This window comes from Brassica rapa, chromosome A05 (assembly GCF_000309985.2).
Source record: "Brassica rapa cultivar Chiifu-401-42 chromosome A05, CAAS_Brap_v3.01, whole genome shotgun sequence".
Classification (NCBI taxonomy): Eukaryota; Viridiplantae; Streptophyta; class Magnoliopsida; order Brassicales; family Brassicaceae; genus Brassica; species Brassica rapa.
The window spans coordinates 20,142,930-20,154,682 of NC_024799.2; the positions used below are offsets into that span (position 1 = coordinate 20,142,930).

General features: G+C 31.8%; 3 protein-coding genes across 6 annotated transcripts; 1 reads left to right on the plus strand and 2 right to left on the minus strand.

Annotated features, from left to right (window-relative positions):
• The first annotated feature begins 209 nt into the window (after positions 1-209).
• LOC103869318 (glycine-rich protein 5) lies at positions 210-1,019 on the plus strand. The gene has a single exon (XM_009147375.3). It carries the CDS (start codon positions 269-271, stop codon positions 842-844), a length of 576 nt encoding a protein of 191 aa, XP_009145623.1. The 5' UTR covers positions 210-268; the 3' UTR covers positions 845-1,019.
• On the minus strand, positions 887-7,309 carry LOC103869319 (putative sugar transporter ERD6-like 13). Of its 4 annotated transcripts, XM_009147378.3 has the most exons (18): positions 6,400-7,305; positions 5,833-5,895; positions 5,322-5,411; positions 5,141-5,200; positions 4,864-4,929; positions 4,699-4,764; positions 4,518-4,593; positions 4,315-4,379; positions 4,111-4,203; positions 3,930-4,013; positions 3,784-3,868; positions 3,588-3,694; positions 3,432-3,491; positions 3,264-3,317; positions 3,083-3,142; positions 2,536-2,650; positions 2,265-2,457; positions 887-2,036 (listed from the first exon to the last, which is right to left on the minus strand). In XM_009147378.3, exons 1-17 carry the CDS (start codon positions 6,565-6,567, stop codon positions 2,342-2,344), a joined length of 1,428 nt encoding a protein of 475 aa, XP_009145626.1. In that variant the 5' UTR covers positions 6,568-7,305; the 3' UTR covers positions 887-2,036; positions 2,265-2,341. The 4 variants fall into 4 exon arrangements, with proteins under 4 accessions (XP_009145626.1, XP_033148743.1, XP_033148745.1 ...); XM_033292852.1 differs by having other exon boundaries at positions 5,833-7,304; XM_033292854.1 differs by lacking the exons at positions 887-2,036; positions 2,265-2,457 and having other exon boundaries at positions 3,264-3,337; positions 5,833-7,307.
• Positions 7,310-9,541: 2,232 nt separating this feature from the next.
• Positions 9,542-10,372, minus strand: LOC117134385 (conserved oligomeric Golgi complex subunit 4-like). Its single transcript, XM_033292686.1, has one exon. It carries the CDS (start codon positions 10,370-10,372, stop codon positions 9,542-9,544), a length of 831 nt encoding a protein of 276 aa, XP_033148577.1.
• Between the last annotated feature and the right edge of the window lie 1,381 nt (positions 10,373-11,753).

An 11,753-nucleotide genomic window follows, 5' to 3' on the forward strand; every position in this document is an offset into this window, starting at 1 on the left:
AGCACAAAGACTGAAGAAGGGGTCTACTACATGTGGGTGAGTAACTAGTTAGTCAACATTTGGTAGTTAGAGATTGCATTAAATTTGCCAACATGAATTAGATGGGCAGATGAATTAATGATGATAATTATTCACTCTAAATCTTTACTATTCTCACCTTTTATTTACTTTTAAAATTCTTCATCTCTAGCTACATGATCTATATATAAAGGCCTATTCAGCGGATAGAGTTCCTCATCATCACATACACAAACACACAAAGTTCAAAATGGCTTCCAAGTCAATGCTTCTTGTTGCCTTACTTGTCAGTTCTTTAGCTCTCACTTCATTTGCTAGTGTCCCTAACAGGAAGCTTAAGAGTGGTCTCGAGGATCAAAAGACGTTCTTCCACCATCCAGGCGGTGGTCTTGGTGGAGGCGGTGGTCTTGGTGGAGGCGGTGGCCTTGGAGGAGGAGGCGGCCTTGGTGGAGGAGGCGGCCTTGGTGGAGGAGGCGGCCTTGGTGGAGGAGGTGGTCTTGGCGGAGGAGGCGGCATTGGCGGAGGAGCTGGTGGCGGTTTAGGTGGAGGAGCTGGAGGCGGTGGTGGTTTAGGTGGAGGAGCTGGAGGTGGCGGTGGTTTAGGTGGAGGAGCTGGTGGTGGAGCAGGAGGAGGATTTGGCGGAGGAGCTGGAGGTGGTGCTGGTGGAGGTGCTGGTGGTGGTGGTGGATTTGGAGGTGGAGCTGGTGGTGGAGGTGGACTCGGAGGTGGAGGTGGAGCCGGTGGTGGATTTGGAGGAGGAGCAGGTGGTGGATTCGGTGGTGGAGCGGGTGCTGGTGGTGGTTACGGCGCCAGCGGACTTCCATGATGAGATCTATATGTGTAACGTTAAAGGATGGAGTGCATTGCATGGCAACGTATTACAAAAACAACACTAAAAAACAATTTCACCTAAATTAAGTCATTCATTCCATCATTTTGTGTCATTACGTTGTCATTATTATCGGGCTCTTAAGAAATAAACGAATTAGTTAAAATAATAATTGATCGAGCTATAGTATACTAGCCTTATTCAAGGTTTCTTTGATCATTTATTTCAATCGGCTATTTGTCAACGCACAAAGTGAAAATATTAACTTATAAAAACCCTAAACAAAGTAGATGTAACATTAACAATGTGACGACGAGGCACGACAATAACTAAAACCTCCTTTCTCCAAAACCTTGCCGTAGTAAAAAATGTGTGGGATAATTTCTAATCATCCTATTCCGACATACTCAGACATACTCGTAGTTATATCTGATACGAACTCCAGCAAATAAATCAATTTCGACATGGACTTATATATAGATGAAGCTAAATATACACGGAAATGGCAAACCTACTTAAGGGCAACCCCATCGGCAAGTATTTAAAAACAGGTTCTAATGTCAAAAATAATAATAATTTAATCATGTGTAGTTTTGGAATTAAAATTTATTTCTTCTTAGAAGAACAAACCAATCAGAAGTTGTCAAATGACACCTGAAGATCCAATCTTCTCTTTTTTGGTTCTTTTTCATTATTTTAATTTTTTTTGTTGAAAAAAAAAAACCCAAGCTAGAAACGGTTGTTGGACCTGCTAATACTAATGTCTGACAACTCACAAAGGAACTGGAAATGAAAAAAAGTACTATAAGTATATATTTGAAAACGAAAGAACATTAAATAGCAGCAACTCATATTTTTCTGATACTTATGAATCACAGTCGAACGATATTAAAATGATGATGATAAAAAAAAAAATAGAAGGTACCCTAAATACATAAATATACAAACTTTGTATTGGTTCGACTTTATATAGCAACATCTAATAAGTAATGTAATGCGATTTAACTTTTAATTTATCTTGTAATATATGTCACCATACATAAAAATGCACCAATCAACCTTACAAAAAAAGAACCATACATAAACTGGATCAATCGACCTTACAAAAAAAGAACCAACCAATTGTTTGGTGGTATATGTGCAAATTATGCATATTTAATTATGGCCAGACGAGGATTGAATTGACTTAGAGCATCTCCAATTCACCTCTATTTCTACCTTTATAATAGTATTTAGAGACAAAATCACTCCAACCCATTTTTATTTTTGCCTTTAAAATAGAGATTGATATTTTTTCATCTATTTATAGAGGAAGAAATAGCATTCCTCTATATTTTGCTCTATATGTAGAGATTTCTATTTTAGAGTTCTTCTATTTTAGAGGAAAAAATAGAGAAATACATTGGAGATGGTCTTATAAGTGAGACCATTTATTAAGCTATATGAATTGGATACCAAATAAAAATAAATATTAATTACAATGTACAAATTAAATTATCGGGTAATATCAGCTTGGATTTCTTCGAGTGAACGACCTCGAGTCTCTGGTACCATTTTCAGCACAAATAGAATGCCCAAACCAGAGATTATTGAATATATGAAAAACACACCTGTAATAAAAGTAGAAAATTATTAATAAGTGAAATTAGAATTAGTTACTTATTGGAAAGAAAAACGATATAAATTACCAGAAGTACTCCATTGGAAGAGAAAGTTGAATGTGTAGGAGACGAACCAATTGCAGGACCAGCTCGTTAGATTGCATAGCGTTCCTGCCGATCCCTTTACATTTATCGGTGTCATCTAAATTTCCCACAAAATAAAACAATTAAATATGTTAAAAACGACTGGTTAGTTCATATGGATACTTTGAATTAAATGAACTTATTACCTATGAACAAAAAAAAGAAAAAAAAAGAACTTTATATTACCTAATTAATATTCTCGAATATATTTAAAAAAATCAAGGAAAAACAAATCTCCATGGTTTGACATATATAACTATACTATGCGGAAGTAGTACATACAATACAATTCATAACTCAGTTTTCTTGTTTTCGAAATGTATTTACGTTTTATTCAATCTAACGCAGTCTCGTCTATATGTTTTTTTTATAAGAGCATCTGTATGTTTTTATGCTTTTGAATTCGACATACAATAATGTTCTTGTGCTTCTTGATACAGAACTATATTGTTATTAGTCTGGTCACGATCATTTAAAGACAAAACATTACCTCGGAGACCATGACCCATGGAATACCTCCTATTCCGACTGTGATGGAAACGAAAAAAACCTGCAATTAGGGTCGACAAAATACTATAAAAGCCGGTAAATATATTAAGGAAAAAATATAATAATGTAGTTGACAAAAAGAGATAAGAAGGATTTTTATAATTTTTGGATGTAGTACGTACCAACACTCCAATGAGTGCTGAAATTGGGGTGTAGTTGTTGAGCAAAGCATAGCTCTGCAAATAAGGTTTGATGTCTTCAATTATATTGGTAAAAAATAGAAACATAATTTACATTAACCAATGTATACCTTATAATTTAACTAATGTGATTATTTTTCTAATAAAAACCTGAAATAAAAACGATAGTCCTGTGATTAATGACCCCATGCACATCATGACCGTCGCAATCTGCATATGAGAAATTCACATAAACAAAAACTGTGTTAACTTCTAATTTATCCACCATATATCATATAGTTTCAATAACTTAAAATAAGGTATAACCGTTAGAAGGGACCGTCTCCCATATTTATCCACGATTATTAATCCTAAAATGCTTGTCACCAACTGCACCGCGCTCGTTATTGATACTCCTATGTTGTTAGGAAACCCTGTGAGACAATTAACTTGTATGTTATCATCATTATTTGATAATTATATTATACTTCATACAGATGCTTCGTTTAAATTCTGAATATACCTGATTTGTGAAATATCGAGCTCATGTAAAATGTATAGCCACTGAGGCCTCCGAGTTGTTGCAGTACTAGCAATCCAATTCCCACCTAAAAGATACAGATAATTCAGTTCTATTCATAAACTCTAGATTTTTAGTCGAGTTCTTACACTAATAACACGAGAGTATCGTGGTTTGAAGAGCTCGAAAAAGCAATCTTCTTTGAATTCTTCTTGAAGATTTTCCATGTATATCTGAAAATATACTTGAAGTATTATAACTATGGGAATCAAATACTTCAGCCAGGAAATATGTTTTACTAATTGAGTTTCATAAACATTTTGTTTTTACTTTGATTTCTGCAGCCTCTTTGGTGATATTAGTGTTGTTTCCTCGCAGACGTTGGAGTGCAGCTACCGATTCTTTTACCCGACCATTTCTAGACTATAAATCACACAAAATAAGCTCTTAAATTATTTACTTGTAATACTGTTTCTTAATATGGTATATGTATATGTTAAAATTTAATCAATAGGTACAAGACTAAGGCATTACCAGCCACCTAGGAGACTCCGGTATAAAGAATAAACCAACGAATTCTAAAACACAAGGAACCGTACCTGCACAATTCCAAACGAAAAAAAAAATTAATTTCATTTGTATCAACTTTGTTACTTGGAATCATAAGAAAACAGAGTTAAAATTAACTAAAGTATATGTAAATTTTTTTGTTGGCAAAGTCCAAGATTATATGTTACTTATAAGAGCTAATGTTTTCCATGAAGTGGCTGATCCAACGAGGAATGTAATGGAGACGCTAGAAGACATCACAAGCTGCAGAAGAAGAAAAACGATCAAAGAATCTCTTTTTTTTTAAATTTTTTTAAAAATAATTAATTAAAATGAGCAAAAAGTAACAATGGGCCGTATATTAACTACCGCATTAACCGCAGTAAACGCGCCTCTGATTTGTTTGGGTGAGATTTCTACAATGTAGACTGGTACCTGTACATTGGGATTGGATTTGCAGTTAATAACCAACTTATTTGTTGCTTGGACTGAAAGTCACTAACCCTAGTTATAGTCTAATGAAATTAGACGTACCACGTAACAAGATAAACCAGCTGCAACGCCGAGAAAAAGTCTTCCGATGTCAAGGAACCAAGCCGCCTTAAATAGTATGTAGCATATTATTAGAAACAGTTAACAATCAATATTAACTCTTCTAATTTTATCTGAATTATTTTTGTGTACAATATTGGGGGTATAATAAACCAAAGTTATATTGGTAAAAATTAAAACATTGAACCAGTTAAACTAATACCATATAAAAACATAGTACTAAAAAACTTAAAAGGAACATTGAATGATCTTTAGAAACCTGAGAGTAGGCGATCATAAGCCAGCCGGTCATGCAAAACGAGTTTGAAACCCATAAAGCCTGCGTACTCATATATCAAGACGCTATTTATTTTTATTGGAATTTATAAAGAATGACGTAATTGAATTGTAAGTTTAGTCATTATGATAAAATAAAATTTAATAATGGATTAAAAACTTACGCCTCTCCGACCAAGGAGATCAGCGAGTTTTCCGGACATCGCGGCTCCCACAAGTCCACCAATTGTTAATATGGATCCAAAGAAAGAGAACTACATTCATGTAATGAACAATAGCTTAGTTGCCTTTTTCTTCTATAAGATAACACAATTTTATTTGTATATTACTAGCTATGTTCGTTTTTTTTTTAAATGATAACTGAGCAAAACTATATTACTATGACATTGACATGTACTTTTAAGTAGAAACTCTAATTAATACAAACGGATGAACCCAGTAGTATAGTGGTTAAGTAATTAGACGGTGTGTAAAGGTTAAGGTAGAAGCATTCGTATTTTCTTATTGAATGTTTCAGGTTGACTAATATTCCGATTATGTAATAGTTATTACATTTTTGACATATGTCCCTTTACTCATAAATTATCTTCTGTATTAGATAACAAAGAATTATTATTAAGAGGACTGAAAATCATATTAGTATGCAGGAAATAAAATCAACAATTCAACACTGACCTCAGCCAAAGAAAGGTTTAGTCCTGCCATCATCCCAGATTGAGCTGGTGACGTAAAGCCGGCCTTCCCAAAATAAAATAAGACCAGAAAATCATGTGGATATATATTTATCATAAATATATGTCGCTTTTCGTGACAGCCTGATAGATCATTCTCTTGATTTGGACATTCCAAGAGAAATAAAAACAGAAAAGCATTTCTGTTGTTCGATATGACTACAATGATCTTCCAAAAACTAATAATTAACGATTTGATATATGACCTACTCATAAATCTTAACCAACTTTCGTGCTCAGTAAAAAAGAATGAAAGAAAGCTTTTTTTTTGTCTAATAAAGAAGAAGAAAGCATTGTTTATGTTGCTAATTTTATTTTACTTTTGCTGTATGAAAATAAAAAAAAGTATTTTTTTTTATAAAGAACAAATTATTCATTTCAAATTTACGTTGATTTTAGTTTTTGTTTTCCAGCTTTATTGAGCATTCTAGCTATATTTAATCTAACATGAAACAGAAAAACCACCACACAAAAAAAATAAAAAAAAATAGATGAAGATGAAGAAAATTACGGCAGTGCCATAAGAGAAGGTGCCGCAGAGAGCGGTGAAGGTTGTGAAGAGTAAAATGAAAGTGACTGGACCATCACCGTCGTCAACGTCGTCGTTAACAAGTTTGTGTTTGGCTGATTCGATGTCTTCTTGAATCCTGAGTTTCTGAAGCAGTGGTTCTTCCCCCATGGCTGATCAGGGTGAGATAGAAAGATAGATTGAAGAGAAGACAGATTAAGAAGCTAGAGACCTGGTGCAGTGGTTAAAAGTGTTTTTTTTCTCGAAAAAAAGAATTGAAGCGAAAGACTGAGTTTCGTTTGGGCTAGCTAGTTCAATTTAATGTGTAATAAAATAATGTAAACAGCAAAGGTATGACGTGCAAGTCTTAACAAAAAGTTTTTCTAAAAGAAATAATTAATATTTGTTCCCTTTGAACCATTCTTATATGTTATTGTGATATTCTCAGTAACCAACTTGCCAGGTTTTAGAATAGGTAGGCAAATATTTATATTTTAAGATTAATGCAGGATTAACCCCTATTACTATAACTATATCATTTCTCCGCGCTACGCGCAGATAATATATTTAAATTTGTTACATTTATCATTTTTATTTGTATATGAATTTTTGTATAATAAATTATATATAACTAATTTTAAATTTGATTTTTTTATATTTTTAGTTTAAAATAAGTATTCTATTATATATAACACAATTAACTAATAAAATATTAAGAACCAAGTCCGCGATTTTAGAATTATGTAAAAAAATAGTTATGTGTAGAACATAAATTATCTTAGTTTAAAGATCGGAATCTCATCTCGAATAAATTCAAGAAAAGAAAAAGTACTCCAATAACCTACTTAAAATATAAAACCCCCTTTTCAAAAAAAAAAACGTACTTAATAATATTTTTTACGTGTAATAGTTGAAAACTGATAATTGAATATCGATCTAGAATATTATTTTAATATATCTAATGGTAAAATATTACTTGTAATAAACAAATTTTGAATTTTTTAATATTACATAAATTAAAAGTCTTTAAGATCTAAAATCTATTTTATTAACATAATATAGTTTTTATTCATTTATTATTTTGACGTTACAAAATATTGATTTAGTTTTATTTGTATATTAATTTTTTAATAATTTATTTTCTTTTTAAGTAATTTTAAAATTATCAAGAATATAATATATTTAAAATTATTTATTTAAATATATCTAAATATGATGTTTCATTTTTATGTGTGTTTGCGTTGAGCATATTTAATTTGTAGTTTGTATATTTAATAACACTTTGTTGTGTGCCGTTCTATGGTTTTAATAAATGTGTTGTCATTTTATTTTTATTACACTAACATGATTTCTTAGTGATCAGTGATAATGTATTTTTAACGTTATGTATTAAATTTTATCGTATATTTTATAACTCTTCATGCTGACACATTTTTTAGAATCATTTTAATTAGATAATAGGTTTAAAGATGTAAATAAAACTGTGTATGTTGTAAATTAAGACTTTTTAGTGTAACTGAGCACTATCAATTATGGAAATTATATTATGATTTTACTAAATCTTTCTTTATGTGTATATTTTTTTGTTTTATTTTGTATTTTTACAATTTTATTGCCTTATTCTTTAGTTACAAAGAATTGCTATTTCTAATTTTTGTTTCATATACCTTAAAAGTCTTCGGTTGATTTTTATTTGTTTTCTTTCTCCAATTACAATGTACAGTTCGACCGTTTCTTTTTTTGGAGCAAACTACTAATATCATAAGATAGAAAAACTTAAACTCCAAGAATATAGTGAGTATTTGTGCTAGAGAAAACTTATTTAGCCACTAATATGGTGAGATATTATAATATTAGAAAGTATGGACATAATTAAGTTGTTGTCAATTGATTCTATATTTGTGATAACTGGAAATACATCTTTACGTCTTCCTTACATCATCCTTAATTAGTTTACGGTTCGACCATTTCTAATATACTGAGGGTAACATTATATTAAATGTTGATTATCTCCTTCCAATTAGGAAAGCACAGAATGAGAAAAATTCAAAGTGATATCATTTTACAATTTTGTCCTCATATCTATATAAAGTTAGTTTATAGATTACTCTATTTGTTTCAAAATGTAATCAGTTAATTAGAATATGTAATATTTAAAAGTTATTACTTTAGAAAACTGTCATTTAATATATTAATTTAATCAATTTCACAGTAATTTACATAATTTAATTGGCTACACAATATCCAATAATTATAAAGTTACATTGAAATATAAAAACAATTTATATAGTGAAACAAAAAAGACTTTCAAACCATTATATTATAAAGCAAAAGGAATATTCAAATTATATTGAAACATTAGAATAGTAAGAATCAGAAAAGCTGAAATTTCAACGTCGATCATTTACGTCGGTCATGTCTTAGACTATCTCCAATGTATTCATTTATTTTATCTCTAAGAATGAAGGGCAAAGAGATTGATCGAGAAAGTTTTTTTTTAGTCGAGCCTTCTGAAATGATTGAAATTTATATTTATGCCAAAGTTTAAGATACAACGGAAATCTGATTTTTATTTGAATACCATCTGTTAACCAGTTTCATGTAAATAAAAAATATAATTATATTTTCCATATATTTGAAATTTCATCATCTATTATTCCTTTTTATTGATTGCTGGGACTTGTAACCAAATAAGTTTCTCGTCTTATCTTTTTTTTATCAAAAAATTTAATACTCTATAAGGAATGTTTTTCTGTCGCCTAATCTATATAATGAATGTTGATATAGTTTGAGTATAGATGCTTGTTTTGTGTATATCTGGAGCTAAAACCCACTATGTATACCTGTTTATGAACTTCCAAATCCATAAATAATGAATTTTGAGAAGGTTTATAATCAGCTCAGTTAAAATTTATAAAATTCAAGTACGTTTTCAAATTACTAAAAGGAACAAAATTATTTGTACAACTAACAAAAAAATTTAAGATGATTTATTGGTAATGCAATGTGTTAGAACTTTTTTTAGGGAATTAAGAAGCTATGAGCTTTTTGCTCATCATGTTTTAGATAAGAATGCATTTAAAAGTAGCTATTTTTATGGCATTCGAACTCGTGATCTTGAAGATGCTCTCTTCTATAATGTTAGTTAGTAAGCGAGATTTGGTTTTAAGCCGACCATCGTCTTGATGCAACCAATACCACCTAAGAACAACCTAGCACCAAGGTTAGGCTCTCTAATCTTCTGCTGCAAAGCTTCATGGTAATCATTAGCCAACAAGCTACCAGCATTGCTCAACACAGCAATCACAGAGCTAATGTTCGAAGTCGAAATGGCTCTCCTCAGACAGCTCTGCAACACGTAGAACACATCGTCCACCATTGATGTGGTAAGGCTGTCCGGTACATGCTCATTAATCCTTTTGGCTTTCCTCACATTCTCAACCATAAAGAACCCTTCTAGTATCACATAGAATCCCGTCACGTCCTGAATCACTTTGCTAAAGCTACCATTTCTAAACGCTTTCGTAGCTCTTGGTAACAACTCAGCATCAACTGACGTCAAAGACTTGATCTTTGACACCATGAACTCTGTATAATCATCACCTAACTGCATCAGAGACAGTATCTCCTCCACGTAGAGCTCTACTTCTCTCGGGTCTGGTCTTTCAGAAGCACCACCAGCAAGCAGATTCAAATTTGGAGAGTTGTTGATATCAGAAGCCAACCTAGCTAGCTTCCTAAACTCCATATACTTCTTCAAGATCAACGAACCTCTAGAATCACATTCCTCTTGCAACTCACATATAGCATAAACAACACCGTCTTCTCCGCATAGACCTCTCAAGATCTCATCGTTCTCTTCAATAGCCATGACAATGTCCTTAAACAAATTAGTTAAACATCCAACGAAGTTCACTTGCTCGACTCCTTGCTCCATGAGCTCAACCACATTCTCATATTCCATCCTCCCTCTCATCGCAATCACCTAAAATTATATGAAAAGAAATAACTAAAATTTCATAGAAACTTGCGGATGTCGTCTCCTAAAAGGTGTGAAAGTTTCCCACAAAATTGACCTTCTAACTAAATTGAATAATATTTACAAATTGTACACACGTACGAGTGTGTTAGAAACTTGTGAAAGTTTCAATATATATGTAAGAACGTTTACACATTTATCTCCAGTAATCTCACGTCATGTACAATATGTCAATGTCTATCTATATAATTATTTAAACTATTATTTTACGAAGTAATTTTCCGCATTCGAGCTTTCACATTAAAAGTTAGAGTGGTTAAAGTAATTGTTAGAGTGGTTAAAGTCATTGTTACCTCTAAACATTAATGTATTTGTGGAAGCACTGTGACATGGTGGTCAAGATTTAAAGGCTTCTACACCCAAGTATAGGGTTCGAACCCCAGACAACGCAATTTCTACAGGAAGGAGTCTAGGTTTCAATTCCCAGAGAATGTGAATTATGCAAAAAATTAGAGAAAATGCTTACAGGAGATCTTCAGCATGGTGCAAGGAGTACCGTCAGGAATGGATCTTATAGGGCTACTCAGAATGATGCAGTCAGACGTGAATCTTTATAAAACAGGTAGAATTGTCGGCTGTAATATCGTCTATGTAATGTTTCTCATAATTTGTAATAACATAATTAACGAGACAAAAAAAAACATTAATGTATTTTAAAAAAAGGATAATTCTTATATATTTTGTGTTGTTATCCGAAGAATATATATTTTAATACATTTTAAAAATAGATGAAAAAATTTAAAAATTTAAGATTTAAAGGAAAATTGCCAAAAATAGTATTTTCAAAGTACCACTTTTTATGTTTACACTAACCACTTTTACCATTATCTTTAACGAAGAGTAAAAGACATTTATAACCCTTTGATTAACTATGACAAAAAAAACTTATCGTTAACTAATTTAAACTTTAAACTTAAAGATATACAAAAAATGTATACATTTCTAAATGAATTAAGAATTATACCACTTTTTAATATGAACATTTTCGAAAGCGCGGGTCCGGATATTTTTTGTTTTGGTTTTTTGGATTTTGGGGTAGTTTGAGTATTTTTGGTCATAAATATCTGAACCGATCCGGACCCATTACGTACCCAAATCACATGTATTTTACAGGTATTTGAATTATGGACTCGAACCGACTCAGATCCAAAAGGAACCGAGTTGAACTCGAACATTTTTTCTCAAATATCTAGTTGGGTCCAAATGTCTTGGACCCGAACAAATCTGCACCAAAGGAAACCAATTTAGACCCGATCCGAAGACCTGAAACCCCAAACCTATTCTCTCTCATTATATTTTGTGTGCAGTTTATAAGAAT